A 22,267-nucleotide genomic window follows, 5' to 3' on the forward strand; every position below is an offset into this window, starting at 1 on the left:
TATAATAATTTTTTTTTTTTTAACAAATTTTATCATTACATTTTTTTCTGCCTTTTTTATTTATTTATTTATTTATTTTTTTTACTTTGGTTGACTTGAAAAAGTAAACAACTATATATATATATATATGTATATATATATATATATGTATGTATGTATGTATGTATGTGTGTATATATATATATATATATATATATATATATATATATATATATATGTATGTATATATATATATATGTATATATATGTGTGTATATATGTGTGTGTGTATGTATATATATATATATATGTGTGTGTGTGTGTGTGTGTGTGTGTGTGTGTGTGTGTGTGTGTGTGTGTGTGTATATATATATATATGTATATATATGTAGTATGTGTGTGTGTGTGTGTGTGTGTATTTTCATATATATATATATATATATATATATATATATATATATATATATGACAAAATATATATGACAAGCTATATGACAAAAGCAAAATTACTTTTACTTTTAAAAAAAAACGCACAATAACACTAAAATAATCAATCATTAAAATCGACATTCAACAAAATCTTAACTAAACATTTATTTTTACATTTATTTTCTTTTTGGCTTAGTCTCTTTATTAATCAGGGATCACCACAGTGGAATGAACCGCCAAATTATCCAGCATATGTTTTACAGAGCGAATGCCCTTACAGCTGCAACGCAGCACTACAACGAAAGCACAGCATCTACATACATACACTGCAGCCAATTTAGCTCATACAATTCACCTATAGCCCATGTCTTTGGACTGGAAAGAAACCCACGTGAACACAGGGAGAACATGCGAACTCCACACAGAAATGACTACTGACCCAGCCAGGGTTTTCACTAGTGATCTAATTGCTTCTTGCGATCGTGCTACCCAGTGTGCTACAGTGATGCCTTAAGTAACATAAAAAGCGAAAATATCAAAATAAAATATAAAATAGCATGTCACTGATGCTAAAATAACATGGCCTCTAGACAGTGAACAATACAAATTCATTTCAATTTAATTCATACAGCATGTGTCCCACCAGCCTGTTTGTTCGCATAGAGTAAGGTTTTCTCTCTCTGGTTGTGAGATCGCAAAACAATGGTGAAAATCCCCTAAACCGAGCTCACAGGATGTGTTAAACATACGTTATCTCACAGCATTGGCTCCCTCCGCCTTGGAAAGACACAAAAGCTTTTTTTTGCATCACTGCTTTTGTGGCTTACCTCAAGCTCCATTCACCCCAGTTTCAGATCCTGACTCTACACCCTAAATTACTGTCTACATATATTTTATATTCACTCGTGCTATAAATTACTGTCAGCACACTTCACACTGTGATGTGCACTAGCGTAACCTTTCAGTGTGTGCGGGTTGAGAAAGAAGTTTGGTATTTCTGTGATTATTTATTAGGTTTATGACCTTATCTGATTTGCATTCGCTTGCGTGTCTGTCCTGTTTGTGTGCGTTCAAATGTGATGTACGTCTGTATTATTATGGCATGTGGGATTCTATGGCTGTATTGCTCTCATGGGTCAATCTGTCTGGCAGTTAATAAGCAGAGGAGCCGTCCTACTGTCACAAAATGCCATAACCCTTGTTTAACCTCTGGTATTAGTCTAACGCTAAGCTCTAATAAAACACAGTTTTGGGCAAGATGGTGCTCTGATGGATTATTTATGTCTTCTTTGTGCTGTCATTTAGTTTATCTTGTGTTATATTTGTGTGTTTTCTTTGTGTTTGCAGGCTGCTACCCCTGTCCTGGGCCCAACTTCAACCCTATAGCACTGGGAAGCCGGTGGTTGGCCTATGCTGAGAACAAGGTAGTGCAAACACCTAGTATTTTAAACAACTCCAGATGCATGCAAAAGGGTCTTTTTTTGAAAACCCAAAAACCACTAGTTTAGTAAATTTAATGGTTTATTTAATTTAATTAAATGTATTGTAGTTTTTATTTATTCATACAGTTTAATCAGATTTATTACCCCTCGTTTGATTTAAAAAAAAAAAAAAAATCCCAAATTTAAGAGCGTTCTGACTTCAACTGTATGTACGTGTGTGTGTGTGTGTGTGTGTGTGTGTGTGTGTGTGTGTGTGTGCGTGCGTGCGTGCGTGCGTGCGTGCGTGCGTGTGTGCGTGTGTGTGTGTACATGTATGCATGTATGTATATGTGTGTTTATATGTGTATATGTATGTATGTATGTATATATATATATGTGTGTGTGTGTGTGTGTGTGTGTGTATGTATATATCTATATATTTAGGCATGGGCATGGTTGGTATAAGATTTCGGTATAAGGGTCGGTATAAGATTTTGACAGTATGATATCACAGTTTCACAGTATTGTGATTACTGCTTTAAAATATCTTCTTTTTCAATGTCTGGGTAAAACAACTAAAACTTTTCCCCCTTTGAACAAAATATATTTTATTTTAAGAAATATTTAAAGTATTTTGAAGCAATAAATATGTCAGACTAAATAATTAAATAAGTCATTGACACATGCCGTCTTCATTTGTTTCAAAAACAGATTTATTTACAGTTTAAAATAGCATATTTGGATATTTATTCTGCTGGAATTACTGTTGTCCTAAAAAAAAAAAAAATAAAGTGACAAATGTTTTTACACATACCTTAGAAACGGTATGCCAATTTTAAAACCTTGACTTTTCCAAACTACTATTTATTTATTTATTTATTTATTTATTTATTTATTTATTTATTTATTTATTTATTTATGCAGTTAGCTAGTTAGTTATTTGTTAAATTGAGACTAAAATAATATTTTATAATAATACAGTAATAAAAGGTTTTCTGGAATAGCAAGAACTATTTTTAAAAAAATTATTTACTATACATTTTTTGGTGTTTATTTACTTTATTGTTTAAAACTTCTTTTATTAAATGTCAGATGATATCTAAAGATTTGTTTTATATTGTTATTATTTTTGTTTTAATTTATTATTTTATTGATAATAACTACAAATTGTACTTTTTAAATCATTTTAAATGTAATATATTTTTGTTTTATGTTTGTATATAAAATTATATTATTTTATAAGGAGTATTTTGTAACATATGGTAATTTGAATTAAATATAAAGCACTTTTTTCAATTAACTCATTTAGTTTAGTCAAGTTAAATTTTTTAGCATTAGAACCCTCAGCCCTTCTGATCAGCATCAAACTATTAATTCAAGGCTTCCTTAAGACTTTTTTGTAATATAAAAATGTTTTCTTTTACTCAGCCTTAAATCAGACTGCAGTCACCTAATTAATGTTATTACTTTTGTACCAATTGCTCATATAATAAAGACAAAGTGTGTCATTTTGAGGAGCTAACACTATAATAAGACATATTATTATTAAGTGGACCCTTGATTCACCGTCATTCATATAATGGGTGCGGTTTGTTTGCCTTAGAGAGGCCAGTTGCTGCCTAATAATGGACAGATGGGACAGTGTGTCTGGGCAAAGGTAATGAGTTTCTGGCCAATAGCAGCTGAAGTGTTGAATAGGTCTGGGACAGAGACCCTAGAGGGAGCATGTTGTAGAATAGGGCTGAAGAACTGTTTGTTGTCCTAATGGCATCCTCCTCCTCTTCTTACTCACCGTGCCCGCCTGCAGACGTCCTGGCGCGGGCTGTGACAGGCCTCTGTGGGTTAATGAGTGCTGGGGAGCTGAAAGGTTCTGGATGATAATGTGACTCTGTTCTGTCTCTGTTTGTGTGTGTGTGTGTGTAGCTGATCCGGTGTCATCAGTCCCGTGGTGGGGCATGTGGAGATAATGCCCAGTCCTACACTGCCACAGTCATCAGTGCTGCCAAAGTGAGTTCCCCCTGCACTTTCACCACCGCCAGTTTTCACACATAGTACAGTGGCCTCAAAAAGTATTTGAAGAGTTCAGATGCAAAAACCTTTATATGCTGTCTGTAATTTCCATCAAAAATGAACATTTTTCTCAGCCTCCTTTGTTTATGTTGAGATATTTTCACTTTAAAGACTCGAAAAGGACTTATTCTATGTCATAAAAGTGATATCACTTAACACAAACATAGGAGCCTGAAAAAAAATGCTCATGTAAGAGGAGAATTTCAGATGGCTTTTCAAAGTTTTTGCATCTAAACTCTTCATCTGCAATTTTAAGTCACAAATAGATAGATAAAGATAGACTGAGGCTAAAAAATAAAACCTGTGTTGTCTAAAGCAATGGTTCTTAATTCCAGTTTTTGTGGAGTTCCAGTTCTCCCAACCTGCATATTTTGTATGTCTCTTTTATTTGACATACAAAGATCAGTTCATGGATCTCTCTATTAATGAGCTGATCTTTTAAACCAGGTGTGTTAAGTAAGGAAGACATAGGCTGCATCTGAAATCGGTACTGCATTTGAGTTTGAATTTACTACTCAACTGTCAGAAAAGTATGTTCTATACAGTGTGAATGTGAGTAGTATGAATGTAATTTGGACGTACTATATCCGCCATTGTGTCATCATCACATGACCTACTAGCGTCAGCATGCACTCTCATTCATGAATTCTCTCACTGTGCATCATGGGATATCGTAGCGTCCATCGGATGCGCACTTCAGAATCTTGCTGGAAGTAGTTGGCAGGGTTGTTACTATACCATTAGTTCATCTTGCTATACTATACCAGCTGAAGTATCACAATACCAAATAGTATTGCGATACTATTCAAATTATAAAGAAAATGGTCAGAAATACTGTATTTTAGATGTTATAATAGGTCTACTGGAATACAATTAATAATTGCCTTATTATTGAAAAAAGTTTTATTTGCATGTCACTTCACCTAAAATGTATGAGCTCTTTTTGTTTATTTTGTAGATAACTCACCAACAAAAAATAAAAAAATAAAGATAAAAATTATACAGAATGAAATTTATTATAAAAAGAGAATTTTCCCTACAAAATTAGGCTATATGAAGTGGTAAAAAAAAAAGTTTTATTGTTTCCACTATTTTGGGTTTTTCATTTAATGTTTTTTTTATTCATTTATTGTTTTTGTCTTATCAGGTAACAATCCAAAGTAATTCAAAATTTTACTTTGAACGCCGTTCTTTTTGATTTAAATCGTATAGACAGGAAAAGAAATGAACCGTTTGAAACATCAGAAAGCGTGCAACCTTAAATGGATCTATTGCCTTTTAAAATAAAATGGTATATTGTTGCTCAAACGTGTGAGCATTTTAGTGACGTTCCACATGCAATATTACCTATTGTAGATAGACCGTTAATGACGATACTAGCGAACTACAGTGGCACCACCAGTATTTTAGAACCATAGTATTGCAATACTACCATAGTACCCGTAAACCATGCAATAGTAGCAGGTTATCTGGGCACTTCTCGCACACTGTTTTTCGAATTCTATGAATTTGGACATGCTTCTCAGCTTGCATACTAGTTTTTAGCGTACTATATAGTATGAAAGTATGCAATTTTGGACGCAACCATATAAAATGTGCTGGGCTAGGGGTGGGCCCAAGGACAGCAATTGAGAACCACTGGTCTAAATATGGCTTTATTTGTTTGCAGATGTCACTTTGGTAAAAAAAAAAAAAGTAACAAAGATGAATTCATGCGATTTTATCGTGGCTTTAGAATCTAAATACATTTGGGGCCAATTTGACACATTTTTGAACACATTTACCAACAGATGTTTTATTCACACTTGCGGCTTGATTTATTCCAATTGTTTCTTGTTGAGAGACTTCTTGTTCCAGTTAGCATCATTCCTTTTCTTTGTATAAATATTAAAGCCAGCTATACTTTGGTAATATTTGATATTTATAAATGTTGGTGCATGTAGAGCTTTGGAACCCCACTGAGTATAAAAATCTGTAAACATGTTGAGGAAATGGTTCATTTGTTTTAACATTTACTCTGGCCAAACTTTGAATGGCATTTTTTAAACTAGATCTTACAGAACATTTAAAATCATCAAGAATTATTTCCAGAAATCATTGGCCCAGTGATCTTTAAATCTCTCAATGTGTGTCATATTCATTAAAAAGTCTTTTTCTAAGAAATCAAACCATACAGCTTTACCCCATGCTAAGTATTAGCTGACTCTTGCAATGATGGTGCACTTATGGGTATTTTCAGTTGTGCTTTCCTTCCTGTTTTCTGTGCTCTAAATGAAGCTCATAATGTGTGCTGTTCCACTCACTTTGTTCACCATATAGCATCCCAGAGCGGTCTCGGCGTAGTCCTCAGTGATTCAGAGACCCACTAGAGTTCATTTAGTGGTGCCAGAACCTTGGTGCTTAACCTTTCATATGGTTCCAGTCTCCTCTTCTGGTTGCTTAATTGATTTATTAAGCCCACATCTGTATTCCCCGGCCGCCGGGCTGATCACCGCCTAACGAGCGCTAACGGCTTACGTGAGAGAAGTGCCATTAGCCTTAATGGCGGTATACATCAAAAGGAGCACAGCAAAGGTTAGCAGGGAGGAAAACAAGGTTAAAAAAGCCTTGATACGCAGACAGGCCGTCTGCAGACGGGGCTGTGATTTATAACCATCTCCTCCGCTCTGACACACGGTCCCTGTGCTGAGTGGCTCTGAGTGCGGCCGTCTGGGGGCCAGGGGGCCATCTCCCATCAATCCTGTAACACAATCACAAAAGAAGGGGGAGGGCGCCTTTTGCAAAATTGAATTCTTGCAAGGCACAGACTGTGTAAATGAGCGCAATGTGACCAAAAGAGAGATGTCATTGTGCCAGCCACAAGTCTGCGTGAGCGGGGTGCCCCAGGGCTCTGTTTTCAGACCTCTGCCGTTGTGAACTGGTGTTTGGGGTAAGTGGATAGCACAGCTTAAGTAGGGTCTCCTCTAGTTCTCACTTAATGGAGTGAGCGTTGCTGTATGTGTGTGCCTGTCTGCCAAGGCCCCGGAGAGCTTAATCAGGCATTCAGGCCAAGCGGCAGCGTCAATACCTCGTGGCGCCTGTGTTTGTTGGGCCCTTCGGAGAATGCTCTGACAAGCCCACTAACTGACTGTGTGTAAATTGCTTTACCCCATCAATTATTAAGAGAAGCGTTTGCCTCCTAATTGATCAACACTAATGTGTTTTCTAATCACTGCAGTTAGAGTTTTTAGTGCTAATCCAAACAGTCCCCATTGATCAGGGCAGGCGAGAGGAGGGGCGGCCGGCTGGTGGCAGACACTGCACCGACTGCCGTGCCAGAACTCCACCAGCTCTTCTCAGCTCATATCTCTGAGTAAATATCCACATACACTCACACAACCACTTACCGTTAGCCTACAGGACTAACTCACACACCTGTCTGTTGACATTGCCTCAGGCAACACTGGATGCAAACATGTTTTTTAGGTCGTTGCTCAACAAAATCTGGATTTTAGAACATTGTTTGCTATATTGATTTGAGTGTTGCAATAGTACTAGTGGTAGGCTGGCACAAATGTTGCAGAACGAAATGTTGTTCTTTTAACCCTTTGCATGAATTATTGAATGGTAAATAGGGATATCATTCAAAAAACCACCTGCAGTTTGGCAAATTGATGATTTCGAAGGCACTTTCTAAATATGTAAGAAGAATCTAAGAAGAGTCGTTCATCTATGAAACGTCGACCCTTAAATATAGAGACTTAAATAGTAAAAATCTGAATACAGTAAAAGCTGAAATCTAAACCGACTGCAGTGTCCCCAAATAAATGATTTCACCAAGCCGAGAAGGTTTGAGAATTTCCAGTTTAAGTTATGTTGAATTTGAGCTGACATACATTGTGTAAGTGTTCATTTCATCCACACTGATGGAATAAGGTAAGAGTGTGGACAAACTCCAACGTGACCAGAAAGGATGCCAAAATAGTAATGTTGAAATGTTTAGAGACATCATATTGCCAAAGAACTTTAGATTGACTGGTTGTTACCCCCTGTGAATATGACACCACCTTAAACATACTGAATTTAGATACTTAATGACCTAAATTTAACCACCCAAGCTTTATTTTGATCTTAGTTTTGAGTAAATTATGTTTTGGTAAATTAATTCTGCACATCGCTATCATTAATCACAGTTTGTGAATCTTTGTAACAGTATATTTCTGTCTTCCTGCTAGACATTAAAAACGGGACTGACCATGGTGGGCAAGGTTGTGACCCAGCTTGCTGGTACCCTACCATCAGGGGTGCCTGATGAAGAAGGCACAGCTCACAGTGGTACCCGCCGCAGTCCTCACCAGCCTGGTGTGGTCACCATAATAGACACCCACACTGTGGGAGAAGGACAGGTAAGAAATTCCTCGTTATACATCATGATCTCAGTTTCAAGAGGAATAATTAGTACATAATATCAAAACAGCTGTGTTCATAGTACTTCTTTCACCTCTCTGACCTTGATCCAGAACAACCCCGTTCTCCCCCTTTTTCTCAGAGATAAATAATCCATTAATCCCATTCATAACTCATTCAGCATTAGTGCTTCTTGTGGCCCAGGGGGTTTGTCATCACCTTGTCATAAGAGCACATGTTCCACCGTTCGTTCACAAACTCTGTGCCAGGCCACAGTCTCCTGATCTCATGATTTAGCCACTTCCTGTGGCTGTTTCCTGCTTGGCTGGCACAACCATAGCCTTTTAGCATGAGATCACAGGCAGGTCATTGAAGGAGCATGACGGAAAAGGTCTTGTCTCTTTTTCCCTTTCCACCAACGCCTGAATGTGTGTTAAATAAGGACTTGTGGGCATGTGACACACGATCGCTTTAATAGAGCACCAGGTTTAAAGGCTAGCTGTAATATTTGCAGTTCTCATGTTCAAGGATTTTTACTTGGGGAGATATTAAGTTGGAGCAGGTTTTGCTATCCTGTTGATTCTGACCCATGTAAATAGATCCTCCTATTTAGTGGGCTGTAAAACCCTTCATTCCCCTAAGAGCCTACTGTGGCCTAGTTGACACATTACTCTCATTTAGAGGTGTGATTTATTTAGCTTAACTCTGTTTCTAAGTGATGTTTTCTGCATTTATGTCAGCAATTACACAGAACCCAACATGTACTCCTACTAAAGTGTTTTTGGTGTTTGTGCTGAACATCTTTTTGGAATTTACTGTCAGTGCCATTCTCCCGTGACTCCAGCAGTGGTTTTGGCATTTCTCTTTTGTTTTTTTCCCCTCAATCTCCCCTACTCCCAGTCTCACGGGACACGCCTTAATCCCCGAGAAGCCCCCCCACCCCAATCATAATCATCCCCTTTCAGCTCAGTGTGTCCTGCATCAAGTTTATTTGCTTTTTGGGGCTATTCGCACACAAACACTTTTCGGAATCAATTGTATATTCCTGTACAGAACAACATTGTCTGTTTTTGCCCCCCAATAAAAGCGATCTGGTTTGTGTCACCGGGGCATTTTTTTGCAGTCTAAAATAAATGTCTGGGTTTTAGAGCAAGGCTGTTTTCTGTTTGGACTGGATCCTATTAAAAGCTGCCTTTCTCCTTAATGCAACACTCCACTAGATTTATCACTCTTCTCTCCGGCTGTCTCATGTCTGGGCTTAGTTATAATCTCTTTCATGAGCAAACTTAACAGAGGACCACTGACCAGAGAATAGCCCCTTATGAGCAACACACTCACCTTTTTCTTTCTGCCTATCTTGCTTTCATGTTTGAAAAAATAAAAAAAAAAATAGAATAAAGTTAGATATTTGAGGGGTGGTGGCAGTGTGGCTCAGTGGTTAGCACTGTCACCTCACAGCAAGAAGGTTGCTGGTTCGAGTCCTGATTGGGCCAGTTGGCATTTCTGTGTAGAGTTTGCATGTTCTTCCTGTGTTTGCGATGGTTTCCTCTAGGTGCTCCGATTTTCCCCACAGTCTAAAGACAAGCGTTATAGGTAAAATAAGTAAACAAAATTGGCCTTAGTGTATAAGTATGTGTGTGAATATAAGGGTGTATAGGGTGATGTTTACTTTTGCCTGGTTCCACATCGCAGACCTCTGCTGACTCTGCTTGAACCTGACAAAACAGATGAGTTTTTTATACTTGATGCGTTCTCCGACATATTCTTTAAAATGTCGAGTGGTGGTCAAAAGCCCACCGTAAAGTTTGACAGATAAACAGAGAAGTAGGAAGTTTCCTACGTCATATCATTAATAGCATTCAAGATGTTTAAACTAACTATTTTATATTATTTCTATTAATTTATTTTAATGATTATAAAGATTTTTATAACCTTTCAAGACTTTTTAAATCAAGCTTAGATGCATCACTTGCTTTTGTTCATATGTCAGACAGTTCCACCTATTAAAGTTAAATATCATTGACAAGAGAATATGGGTTGCTCTACAAATATATTTTTATTATGGCTAGAATAAAAGCCAAAAATGTGCACTTACTAAAAAATACTGACGTTTTTATAGATTTTAACCCACTTCACAATTTTACACATTACTGTCTGGCTAGTTTGTGTTCTCTACTTATATGCTATAAGGCAACAATGGTCCAACATTCCTGACCATTATCACCAATAAAGTCTAGGAAAACGAGGCATCAGTATATTGTAAATTGATAGCTCTAAATATTTTTTTCCAGTTTTTAAAGAAATAATTAATTGGTTCATTTTAGTTTTGTAACTATTCAATTGTTTTAAATTCAAAATTGTAATATATAGATCAGTTTAAAACTTATGAATGGTAGAAAAACATATTCTGTAATTGTGTATTAAACCACCTGGGTCTCCTCTTTTGCCATGGCCTCTTATTTTGGTTTTAAAATGTTTTTTCTTAAATTTTTCTAAACTTTTTAACAAAAAACTTTCTTAGTTTTTCAATTTTTAAAAACTCAATTTTGTCTGTTGCAATTTTTAGCCAATAATTATTGTCCATCTGGTTATCTCATGTTCACGCATGGATGGATCGTAAAGATGTCTACAGTCATACCTGTTTCAGACAAAATCTCTTCAAAGTGATTCATATTCAGCTCAAATCATACGTGGTGCCAAGCGAACTGTTCGCTCGAGTCTCAAAAAAATGTGTGCGCTTCGCCAGCCAAAATCATTTCACGCACACCCAAATCGAACATTTGCAAACACCACGATGCACTTACATTTGCTGCACACACTCAAGCAAACTAGTGAATATGTAGAGTAAAAACCAGGCTTTTGGGTGATTCTCAATACTGGGTTGTGGCTGGAAGGGCATCTGCTGTGTAAAACGTATGCTTAAAAAGTTGGCAGCAGGGTTCATATGGTCATGGAAAACCTGTAAGTTTTGTAAAAGTCATGGAAATTAGCTGAAGAAATATCTGTATACTTGAATATAGATTAGTTGTCTTTAATTATTTTCTGTCTTTGGCCAAAACATGCTCTCACATTATTAGTGCTGTGGAATTATTATCTAAATCAATTTTACATAGATCTAAAAACTAATTTAAAATAAACATATTGTTGTTTGTTTTATGATATGCTGTAATACATTTGAATGTTCATTGCTTTTTTTATTACTTACCAAGTATATGTATACTTTACATGAAACATACGATCATGAAAAATTGAAAACTTGAAAGTCCTCAAAAAGTCATGGAATTTTAGTAATAAAAAGCTGTATGTACCCTGTGGCAGTTCATTCCGCTGTGGCGACCCCTGAAAAATAAGGGACTAAGCTGAAAGAAAATGAATAAATGAATTAATCAATATTAGAATTTAAAATAAATTCTAGTTTTACACCATTTGTGATATTTGTTTGATTTCAATTGGTTTTGAAGAAATTAATTAAAAATGTTCTATCCTTTTCTTCGATTTTTGGTTTCTGTATTGTTATGCACATAAAGGGATGACTTACAAATTCACATTACTGTTCTTTTAACTTGGGGCTATTAATCTCTTTTGGGTATTAGAATGTGAAGAGACACTATAGAGTTTCCTCCTGCTGTGTTTGTTTTAACTCCCTCAACATGTCACTTTTTCTTCCTGTCTGATACAGTTGTTGCGCTGTGGGCTTTGGCAGAACAAGAACATTGATCAAATTGGTCATGTGGGTTAGTCTTTTTTTCTTTGAAGCGGCGTTCATAAAACACACCAACATATTTGCGGACATCTTTTAAAAATTGAGTCAAATTTATTTGAATTCCATATTGAAACTATTTTGCCGACCCATATGTCATTTAAATCTAAAATCTTCCATTGTGGATTCAAGTCGACACAAGGATAATTGCTAAGCACCCGCAAGAGGGCAACATGTTTAAGGTTGACTGACATGTGAGGGAATGGATGATGATCACACAAAAAAAGACACGGAAACCTTTTCAGCTCCTATTTTTTGCTCTCCACAATGAAACAACTTGGAGCTCGCTTTGTTTTAATCAAAATGCCAAAACACATCTCGCTTAAACTGATTAAATCATATGTAACTGTGAAGATCAGATTGCGCAGGCCATTGTAGAGCCAATGACCAGCTCTGTGTCTAAAACACTGAGACGTGAGGTAAACAACAAGTCAGCCTTTATTTATGTGGCTTCGTCAACTTACTGTAGCTTTATTGTGTGTATGTTTCAGGTTCTTGTTAGTGAGGATTCTGATGGCGAAGGACTGATTGCACATTTTCCGGCACACGATAAGCCTATATCCTGCATGGCGTTTAATCCGAGTGGTAAGTGAACACCTCATTGTGATGGCTCACTGAGTCCTACCAAAGCACTAAACTCCAGGCACTTGGGTGGCAGACGTTTACATGGTCTAAAAGGGGTGCATTGTAGATTTTTCCCCCGGTAAAATAGATATAAAATCCAGATTTGTTTCTGTTTACAACATAAAGTACAGATTTTAGTCCACAAGACCATTTATGGAAACAAAGCTACAATTGTCTTAAAGTTACAGTACCGTCATTTTGATCACCAATGAAAACATTTGAAATACCCAGAAAAGCATGATTAATTTATGTAAAATTTGTTGCTCTTATGTCATTCCAAACATATATATATATATATATATATATATATCGTTCACCCAAAGATGAAAATTCATTTACTCACTCTTCACTTATTACAAACTTGTTTGAGTTTGTTTATTTTTATGTTGAACATAAAGGAATTGAGGAATGTTGGAAATAGGTAGCAGTTTAATTCTGTAGTAATGTTTTTTTTCTATGATGGATGTCAATAATTCTGGTTTCCAACATTTTCCAAAATTTCTTCTTTTGTGTTAAACAAAGAAAATAAACTAATAAAGATTTGGAACCACTTGAGGTTGACTAATAGTGTGTAAATTTTTATTTTGGGGTGAACCATCCCTTTAACTTATTGGTGAAAAGAAATCTTAAATATTTTGCATGCTGTGTACTGTTAGAGAACATTCAGGTGCCGCTCTTACTGGTGGAGGAAACATTTAGATACATTTTTAAATATGTGTTGTCGGCTTTACTCTCAGTAAAACATACATGCACTAAAAATATGATGTAAATGGTGAACACAGCTTTTAAGAAAGCATTTGATTGTTGTGTGATGTTAATGTATTTTGCAAAAACTGCAATATGACGTACCCATCAAGTCGCATTTAAGTTATTTGTAGATTGCTCAAAAGCAAGCCAAGCAAAGACCAATGGTTAGTTACTAGGCAAAGCAGACTTTTCCAGAAAGTATGCTATAAAGCAGGGGTGCCCAAACCTTTTCTTGTAAAGGGCCAAAGTCCAAAGTTGAATACACTAGTCGAGCTGCTCCTGCCTTTGCTTTGATTTTTCACCAATGTCTTGTGCATTGTTCTCTATCTTTCAACTGACGGTATTTACATTCTGATTCAAAGACTGATTCATTTACAACATATAATTGAAACATTCAGTTTTTTTGTAGCTCCTCTATTAAACAAAGAAATTTAGATTAGAATAGTTTCAACCAACTCCCCATCATTCTCCCTCACTTTTCAGATGGCATGGTGGGCCCAACCAAAGGTTACCATGGGCCAACTTTGGCCCGCGAGCCCTACTTTGAGCACCTCTGCTTTAGAGCAATGGAGGGCCACAGCTCTGCACAGTTTTGCTTCAAACCGCTCTAACTCACGCCTTGCTCTGCTTAAGAGTTACTAGTAGCCTTGAACACCTTGATTAGTTGTATCAGGTGTTTAATTAAGATTAGAGCAAAACTGCAGAGCTGCGGCCCTCCAGGAATTGAGTTTGAGACCTAGAATATGCTTTAGAGCAGGGGTTTTCAAAGTGTGAGGCGCGCCTCCCCTGGGGGACGCCAGAGCATGTCAGGGGAGGCGCGGGAAAAAATATAATATAATAAAAATATAATTATTAAGTTTAATTATTATATGTATCTTTTATTATATTTAACGTTTTAATTAAACAAAGCAAAAAATAATAATACGTCAAATATAAGAAAACCTCTTTTACCCAGAAGGCCATAGCTGTGAATTCGCTTCTGTTTGGCAAGCCCGCCAATACAGGTATATGCCTGCTAGTACAATGGGTCGGTTTCTGAGACCCCCTGATTCAAAGCTGTAATGAAGTTCACGGCCCTTTGGCCGCCGGGAAGAAGGAGGCGGAGAACCGAAGCAGTTTTAAAGTGATTTATTAATGACAGTGACGGTTGCCGTCTAAACCAAAACAAACGGACGGCAGCTCCTCACGGAGACTGCCGTCAAACTGAAAGCAAAAGTAGAATATGTCCGGGTTCGGACCTCTCGGCTTCCTCTGCCCACGTTCCTCCTTTTATGATCCAGGGCTCCTTCCGTGGGATCTGAGGCAGGTGCGCACCGCAGGTGTATCCACTTATGCGGTGGCCTCACTCCGTTCCCACGGCTCTTGGCCACGCCCCCTCGCCACAAAAGCCTTCAAGTTCAGGGCTTAAACCCAAAAGACGACGATTTGATGATCAGTATTTGAGTTTAGGATTTACGTGGACAGGACCAGCTGATGAACCGCGACCTTTATGTGTGGTTTGTCAAAATATTTTGGCTAATGACAGCATGAGACCCGCTAAACTTCGACTGTTTTGACTGGGATGGACAGTTCTTGGATCTGTTCTATTCATATTGAACCATCATCCTAGTTTTAAAAATGTTATATTAAAATACTTGTTATTACTCTGTAAATAATTGCACTTTCATGCAAATGATAATAAAAGTGAGTTAACCGTCTGACATCTGTCTGTGTCTTTATATATACTGTATATATATATGGATAAGTTGTGTCAAAAGGGAGGCCCACTGTCTTAGACTTTGAAAAACCCTGCTTTAGAGAGTCGTTTCAAATTCTTAAAACTAACTTTGTTTTGGCCTGATTTTGTTCTGTTGCATCACACCAGTTTGTTCTTCAATATCATTTTAAAAAACTGGATGTCTGGATATGCATAGATTACAATTTTAACTGGACATGGGAATATTCTAAGCCTTTTATAGGTTATCCGCTTGTTAAGTGTAACGTCATGCAAAGCGGCTTCCGGGTCCAAGTGCTCTATTGAACTGTATGTGGAGGCTCAACAAATGGTATTAATAAATGTTTAAACTACTTTCAAAAATCTCAATCGCAATATATATCTATGCCTAATATTTCATGGCCAGAAAGTGATAATTAAAAAAAAAAAAAAATGTTAAAGAGCCCATATTATACATGAAATAGGGTCATATCTTGGTTGTAAGGGTCTCCAACAACAGTCTAATATGCATGCAAAGTCAAAAAACACTTTCATGGTCTTATAATCTGCATTTATTTTTACCTAATTATCCCAGCGACTCCTGTATGAATCGTCCAGTGATTCATTTGTTCCCAAACCCCTCCTTAGCGCGAAGCTAATCTGCGCTGATTGGACCGATGACAGTCTGTCACGATTGGTCGACTGCCTTCAGTCAGAGAATGAAATGCCCAATAGCTAATCAGCAATATAAAAGTAATCACAGTTCATACGCGCTCCATAGTGTAGGCGTGGATTTTAGCTGCCACACACACACACACACACAAACACACACACACACACCTCTGGACGACAACGCTCCCGCTTCCGCCCGCACCCGCCAGGTTTAGCCTGAACCCGACCGCTCCCGCTTATATTTAGAATTTCTTGTCCCAGTGTCCGAACCGCCCCGTTTTCTGCCCGCCGCGCCCGATCCCGCTAAAGAGCGGGGGAGAACATAACCGAAAATCACCCAGCTAAACAGTCCAGAGACAGCCAGACAGAGCTCTCTCTCTCTCTCTCTCTCTCTCTCTCTCTCTCTCTCTCTCTCTCTCATACACGCGCACTAACACATACACACAAGCGCCAAGCAGACACACAGGCAGGCAAAGCTCTGTCTCATTCGCATAGCAATATCCACGATATTGCTAGACAGCCCGCTCCCGTCCCAAATTAAACCTGTTACCGACTGCTCCCGCGATTGATTCGGAAATTTATTCCTGCGCCGCAGAAGTCTGGCGCGGGGACAGCCGCTGGAATGCAGACCTCTACCACGGAGCTCCGTAAACAAACAGCACGCGTCGCGTTTTTAACGTGACTTTGCACGCGATAAGAAAATATAGCCAGTTAACCTGATACAGTACACTCGGTTACAAGTAATAAATCACAACTAAATACATTTGCAAGCTAGAGTCAACGAGGCAACTTTAATCGCACGTACTTACATTTGAGAAATGGAGGAAGAAACTCATCCTGACGTCCATTAGTAAGTTACTCTTTACTGATCCTTACTTTAACAAACGCAGATGAAGTATTCTTTGTAGCCTGTAGTTTCCAGAAGTTTCCAACTGCTTGGTTATAATGCTGAGGTTTCATCTTTGGGTAGAGACTCAATATATCCATCTGCAGTGTGACTTCAATCGACCGGCATGTTTGTGTGTCTGTGTGTTTGTGGGTGTGTGTGTGTGTCTGGGTTTCTGCGTCAGAGGGCGGGGCCTCAGGTTTGAAATCTCCCGGGTTTGCGCGTGCACGTGAAAACCTTGGTTTCGTTCGTACGTCATGGCGAAACACCTAATGAATCGGTATCAAGGCGACTCGTTTGAAGCACTATGAGTCGACTCTTTTATAGATGAATCAACCGTTTTAAACACTGTACACTAACAGATTTAAGCCTTAGCTGGATACTTCATTTTACTTAGAGCTGTGTTACACACTACATGGAGGGGAATTTTAAAAAACCCATAATATGGGCTCTTTAAAACGTTGTTGTCTTTGATGCAGCAAGTCCAGAGACACTATGATTTGATATAAAATTCACTTTAATGTTTGATATGACTAAAAAAAGTGCTCATAAACAAATATTTTCTCAATTCAAATGAGTAGCGGCTTGGACCCGGAAATAGTATTCTATATGTCATGACAAGCGAATACATAATTCAATACATGTTTAGGTGAAATTTTCCTTGAATTTTATGAAACAAAACTTTCTGGAATACATGTTTTATAATATAAATGCACTCTAAAATAAATCACAAGTAAATTAATTCCGGTTTGCAAAGGTGTCAGTCATGTCACCTTTTTGCACATAACTTTATCTTGTTCCTTAAGCGGTACTGTCTGCCAGACCCTTAAGATCATGTGAGATCTGTTGTTCTGTAAAGCAGCCATTGTGTGTCTTTGGTGAATCTGCCCTCCAGCACATCAGTCACTGTCATTTCCCCCTCTTTTTTCCACCCTCTCTATCCATCTTTCTCTTGTCTCTCTTTAACACGTACTGGAATATTTAGTGCTCATTGATCTTGTTCGTGTCTGTCTCACTTGAAGTGTATTGCGGTCAACAAAGCCTTCGGTCTCTTTCAGTTGAATTACCCTAAGCGTTGAACAGGTACAGTTTCACCTCTCAAAGATGAGAAGAGCTGTGATGTCATCGAGCTATTGAGAAGTCGTACGATGGGGCTCATAAGTCATAGCACTTTGGGCAGCCATGTCAAAACATGCTTTAGTTTTCACAATGGTCATTTTTTCATGATTTTTTATTAATATTCAGGATTTTTAAATTAGAATCTGAGGGAGGATTTGATTCTTTTTGTGCTTCATGTGTCTGGAGCGCTAGGCCATGACTTTAGCAATGGGGTATAAGCAGTGTTTGGTTTGTAAATGAATAATTCCCGGAACAAAACCAAAAAAAAAGAGCATCAAAATTCCTAACGGTCTTCAATTGTTTCGTGCCATATAACGTTATAGGTCAATCATGGATAATTAATACATGTAGCTACAAACATAAATTGTATGAACAATCACTATTCAGTTTACTTCACTTTTATTGTGAAGTGAAAAAAAAGAATGAATTACTCACTCAGTCTAATCTTTAAGAAGAGTCAACAGTACCTCTTTCCTCATGTTTTCTAGCTGACTTGAAATTGCTTAGCTTTTTTTTCGTTATCCTGATCTATTCATGTTGTTTCATCTTTGCTATTCCATTATCTATTAACACTGCTCAATGCGTGCAAAATAATCACCATTCAATGAGTGATTGTAAACATAAGAAAGCTGATTGTCTAAAAATATTGTTGAGGGCCAATAGTTAAGCGCAACTTTTGCTTTAACTTGCGCATGGTGACTACCGTCATGTGGGAACACCCAATCCACACAGCCTTCGCTTGCGTTTATTCACATTCTGTCTCTCACGCATGCACGAACAAACACATGCACACACGCATGCACAAGTTAATTTCGGATCGATTAAAATAAATACCTGAACGCAAAACACAAATAGCAGACATTTTCCGAAACACAATCCGGCAAGATCCGGCTCAAATTGAGCACTGGGTAAAAGCACAGCTAGTGTTTTTCAACCAATGATAAATGTCCTGTGACTACTTTCAATTTTATAAGGCATTGATGTTGTAATATAATGAAAATACAATTAGTTAAATAAACTTGAGCGGTTATTTAGTAGTTCAAACGCAAATTGCGAAGACTGTTGAGACGAAAACACCGTCTAGACAGTTAATTCCAGAAAGTTAATTTCCATATTTCAAAAACATGGCATGAAAGAAATGCAGTGCTTCTTGACTGGTATAATACCCACCTTTTATCGCATATCAATCAGGCAGTGAATATCGCAGATTTTTTTAAGAAATCAGATTTTAAACAGTGATTTTGGAATGGCACAACAATTTACTTGAAGCTATTTGCCTGACTGAAAATTAAAAGTCTGTGTGCATATACCACATTACACAGTAAAAACCGATGTCCAGTAAGGCATCGATGTCCTCAACCTGCCCTTGAACGAGCATCTTGGCTCATTTTGATAGGCAGTTATCTGATCACTTTTCAATTTTACATATAGTGATGTTTGTTTCTCCGGATATCCAGTCCAGTCACAATGGTTCATTGTTAGATGTGGGTTGCAGATTGAGGGCCCTTTCTAATAAGAAGTTGCTGAAAGCTCCTGATAGCCATTGCCCTAAGTGAAATCCTTCACATTTTTTGTCCTTGCTAACGAACGCTGGGAGAGACTCCACTGAGGATGAGTCATTGTGTACGTAAGTATACACCTCTGGGTTCGGATGTTTTGTGTATTGTGTTACTAAAAGATTATGAGGAAATGTTGCATATGGTTGTAGATCAAAACATTCTTGATGGATGTTCTCCCTCAACCGCACGATATTGAACTGATGCCAAGTCATGCCACTGAAGTCATGCCTGCGGGACATGGTTGAGCTTGCGTGTGGTACAATTAAAAAAGTATTTGTGTAAAGAGAAGTTTAGAACTAGTAATATAACTTATTAACTTGTGATTATTTAGTTAGTTAATTGAAAAATTTTAAATAACACAATCTGTGAGGGATTTTATTTAAATATATATTTTAATTACCTTTTAAGTTTGATATTATTTTACAATTCTACTCGTCTTATTTATTCAGTATGATTTTTTGTATTATTTCAATCTCAGAAAGAACATTTTGTTTTTTATATGTTTAAATGAGATGCATGGGGTACATGTACACAGACTTTTAATGTCAGTCAGCCAGACCCAGGGCTTCTGGTGAATTGTTATCCCATACAAAATCGCAGCATTTAAGATCTGATTTCTTTAAATAACATTTAAGGTAAAATATAAAGTGAGCATCAGACCAAACAAGAAGCACTGCATTACATTATATTTTACCATGCCATGTCTTTAAAATGTGAAAGTTAATTTTACCCCAGTATTTTCAATGGAATTTCTGCGCTAGCCCATAGCTAATGTTGACGCCTGCATTTAAACGTTTTTTTTTTCTCTCTTAACAACAAATGGATTTAACTGATTATATTTGAATTACATTACAACATCAATCATGTAAAAGGAACCTTATGAGTTGAAAATAGTCACATAAACCTTTTACTAGAAGTTCATTGTTGGCTGAAAAGCACTAGCTGCGCATTTAGCCCATTTGGAAAAGGTGTATGATGTCAAAATGAACATTTACTCACCCTCAGGTGATACCAAACATTTATGAGTTTATTTCTTCTGTTGAACACAAAAAAATATAACTTGAAGGAAGCTGAAAAACTCAAAACAATTAATTTCATTGGAAAAGCACATATAAATGTCTATGTTTACAGTTTTCCAACATTTTCCAAAATATCTTCTTTTGTGTTCAACAGAACACAAAGAATATCATAAAAGCTTAAACAAATAAAGGGTCAATAAATTACTGTCTCTATCTAAATACACATTTAAATACTCTTCCTTCATTCTTCCCAAATTGAAAGGTCCATGTTCTTACCTTATGTTTTTAGTGTTAGTTAATACATTATATAACATTTTAGGTCAAATTAGAAAATAAAATGCAGTGAATTAGATTAGCTCTTTTAATTAGGTTGACCTTTGGAGAAAGCACGTTTGTCTCTAGGTGGTGCTATTGGTTAACCTTTAGACCTCCGAATAATGATCCACCTTTTCCCCTTTGGCATGCGTGGAGCAGGAGGTGGAGGTGAAGTCAGTGTCTGTGTGTCTCGCAGGCCAGAAGCCCTTTTATCTTTGTGTCTGTAAGAAAAAAGTGCTACGATCACAGAGCAAAGCAAACATACAGTCAACTATCAAGGCCTGCTCAGGGACATTACTTCTTCAAATAGTAGGGTAAATGTGTGTTTTCCTTAGATCAACATAGAATTGAAGGTCTCATTAAAAACAAATTTGACCACATACTCGTTGCATCGATAACATGCTACAGAGAGTCAGTGGAAAATTACGTGAATGATGCGCTCAACAGTAAGGATGGGAGAATCTTAAAACAAAAATATGTTTGTGAAAGTGTTTGTGAGCTTCATGAGATTCCTTAGAGAATTATAGTGTATGTTTTTCCCAACAAAGAATATTTCTGACTGAAAAAGTCCAGTATGTTAAATATTTTATAATAATCTAAAAGGACATTTTGATAAGTGTAATGCATTTTAAATGTGTTAAGGGTCAATGACAATGAGGGTTGGGTATTGTTTGGGGTTATTTTAATACCAGTGCTAAATCGATACTTTTAAAACAGTACCGGTGCCTGAACAGATACTTTTGAACAAAATTATGGTGAATAACTCTAGAAAAATCTTTAAAAAAATGTATTAATAATTTTAAGTGAACAATTTAATTAAAGTTTAAAGTATACATACATTCATGTTTTTTTATATTTAAATTGAATTGCATTAATATATCCTTTTTATCATTTGTTTGTTTGTTAGCATGAATTTAAGATTTGCATTATGCAATTAACATTACTTTAGCTTACTATTAACTTGTGGAAAGGCTGTTTTCAAAATCAGGGAAAACCTTAATTCTTAGGTTGGGGCTTGTGACTGCATTTACATGGACATCGGTAATTTAATTATTTGCCTTAATCTGAATAAGACAATGGTATGATGACGGGTGTTCACATGAGTTGCTTTTTTGAATGTTTCTTTTATGAGCCCGTTCACATGTTATACATAGATTCATTAACGTCATTGCCTCACCACACTATCCACATTTCATCAGGAGTTTTATGTAATTTCAGGTGTTTTATGCCTTTTTCCCCAAACAAAGTCCAATATGTGAACTATTTTACAGTAATGTAAAAGGACATTATGATCAGTGTAATGCATTTTTGATGATTAATTGTATAAATTTGATCACGGTCAAATACAAATATCCCATTTTGGGGTTTACATAAAAATGATGTTTAGCAATTTTTATATACGTACATGTGCATGCTCTATAATACATTTTTAAATGTCCACATTAATGTTCAAAATATTTGTGAAAATAAAATGCCAAAACATAGGCAAAATAATATCATTCATCAAAAAACATCAACATAGTTTACCAACTATAGCTCAAACTAAAATCTTACATTTTTTTAATGTAAGTGTTATATTTAAAATGAT

General features: G+C 36.7%; 1 protein-coding gene across 6 annotated transcripts in view; it reads left to right on the forward strand.

Moving 5' to 3' along the window:
- Positions 1-22,267, forward strand: part of bcas3 (BCAS3 microtubule associated cell migration factor) — a 402,243-nt gene that overhangs the window by 44,685 nt on the left and 335,291 nt on the right. For all 6 annotated transcript variants that reach the window (XM_087282567.1, NM_200622.1, XM_087282563.1 and 3 more), the window contains 4 exon segments: positions 1,756-1,832; positions 3,753-3,836; positions 8,114-8,284; positions 12,537-12,630. In XM_087282567.1, coding sequence (XP_087138693.1) covers positions 1,756-1,832; positions 3,753-3,836; positions 8,114-8,284; positions 12,537-12,630 — 426 coding nt within the window.

Source organism: Danio rerio, chromosome 15 (assembly GCF_052040795.2).
Source record: "Danio rerio strain M-AB ecotype USA chromosome 15, GRCz13ab, whole genome shotgun sequence".
In the NCBI taxonomy this organism is placed as follows: Eukaryota; Metazoa; Chordata; class Actinopteri; order Cypriniformes; family Danionidae; genus Danio; species Danio rerio.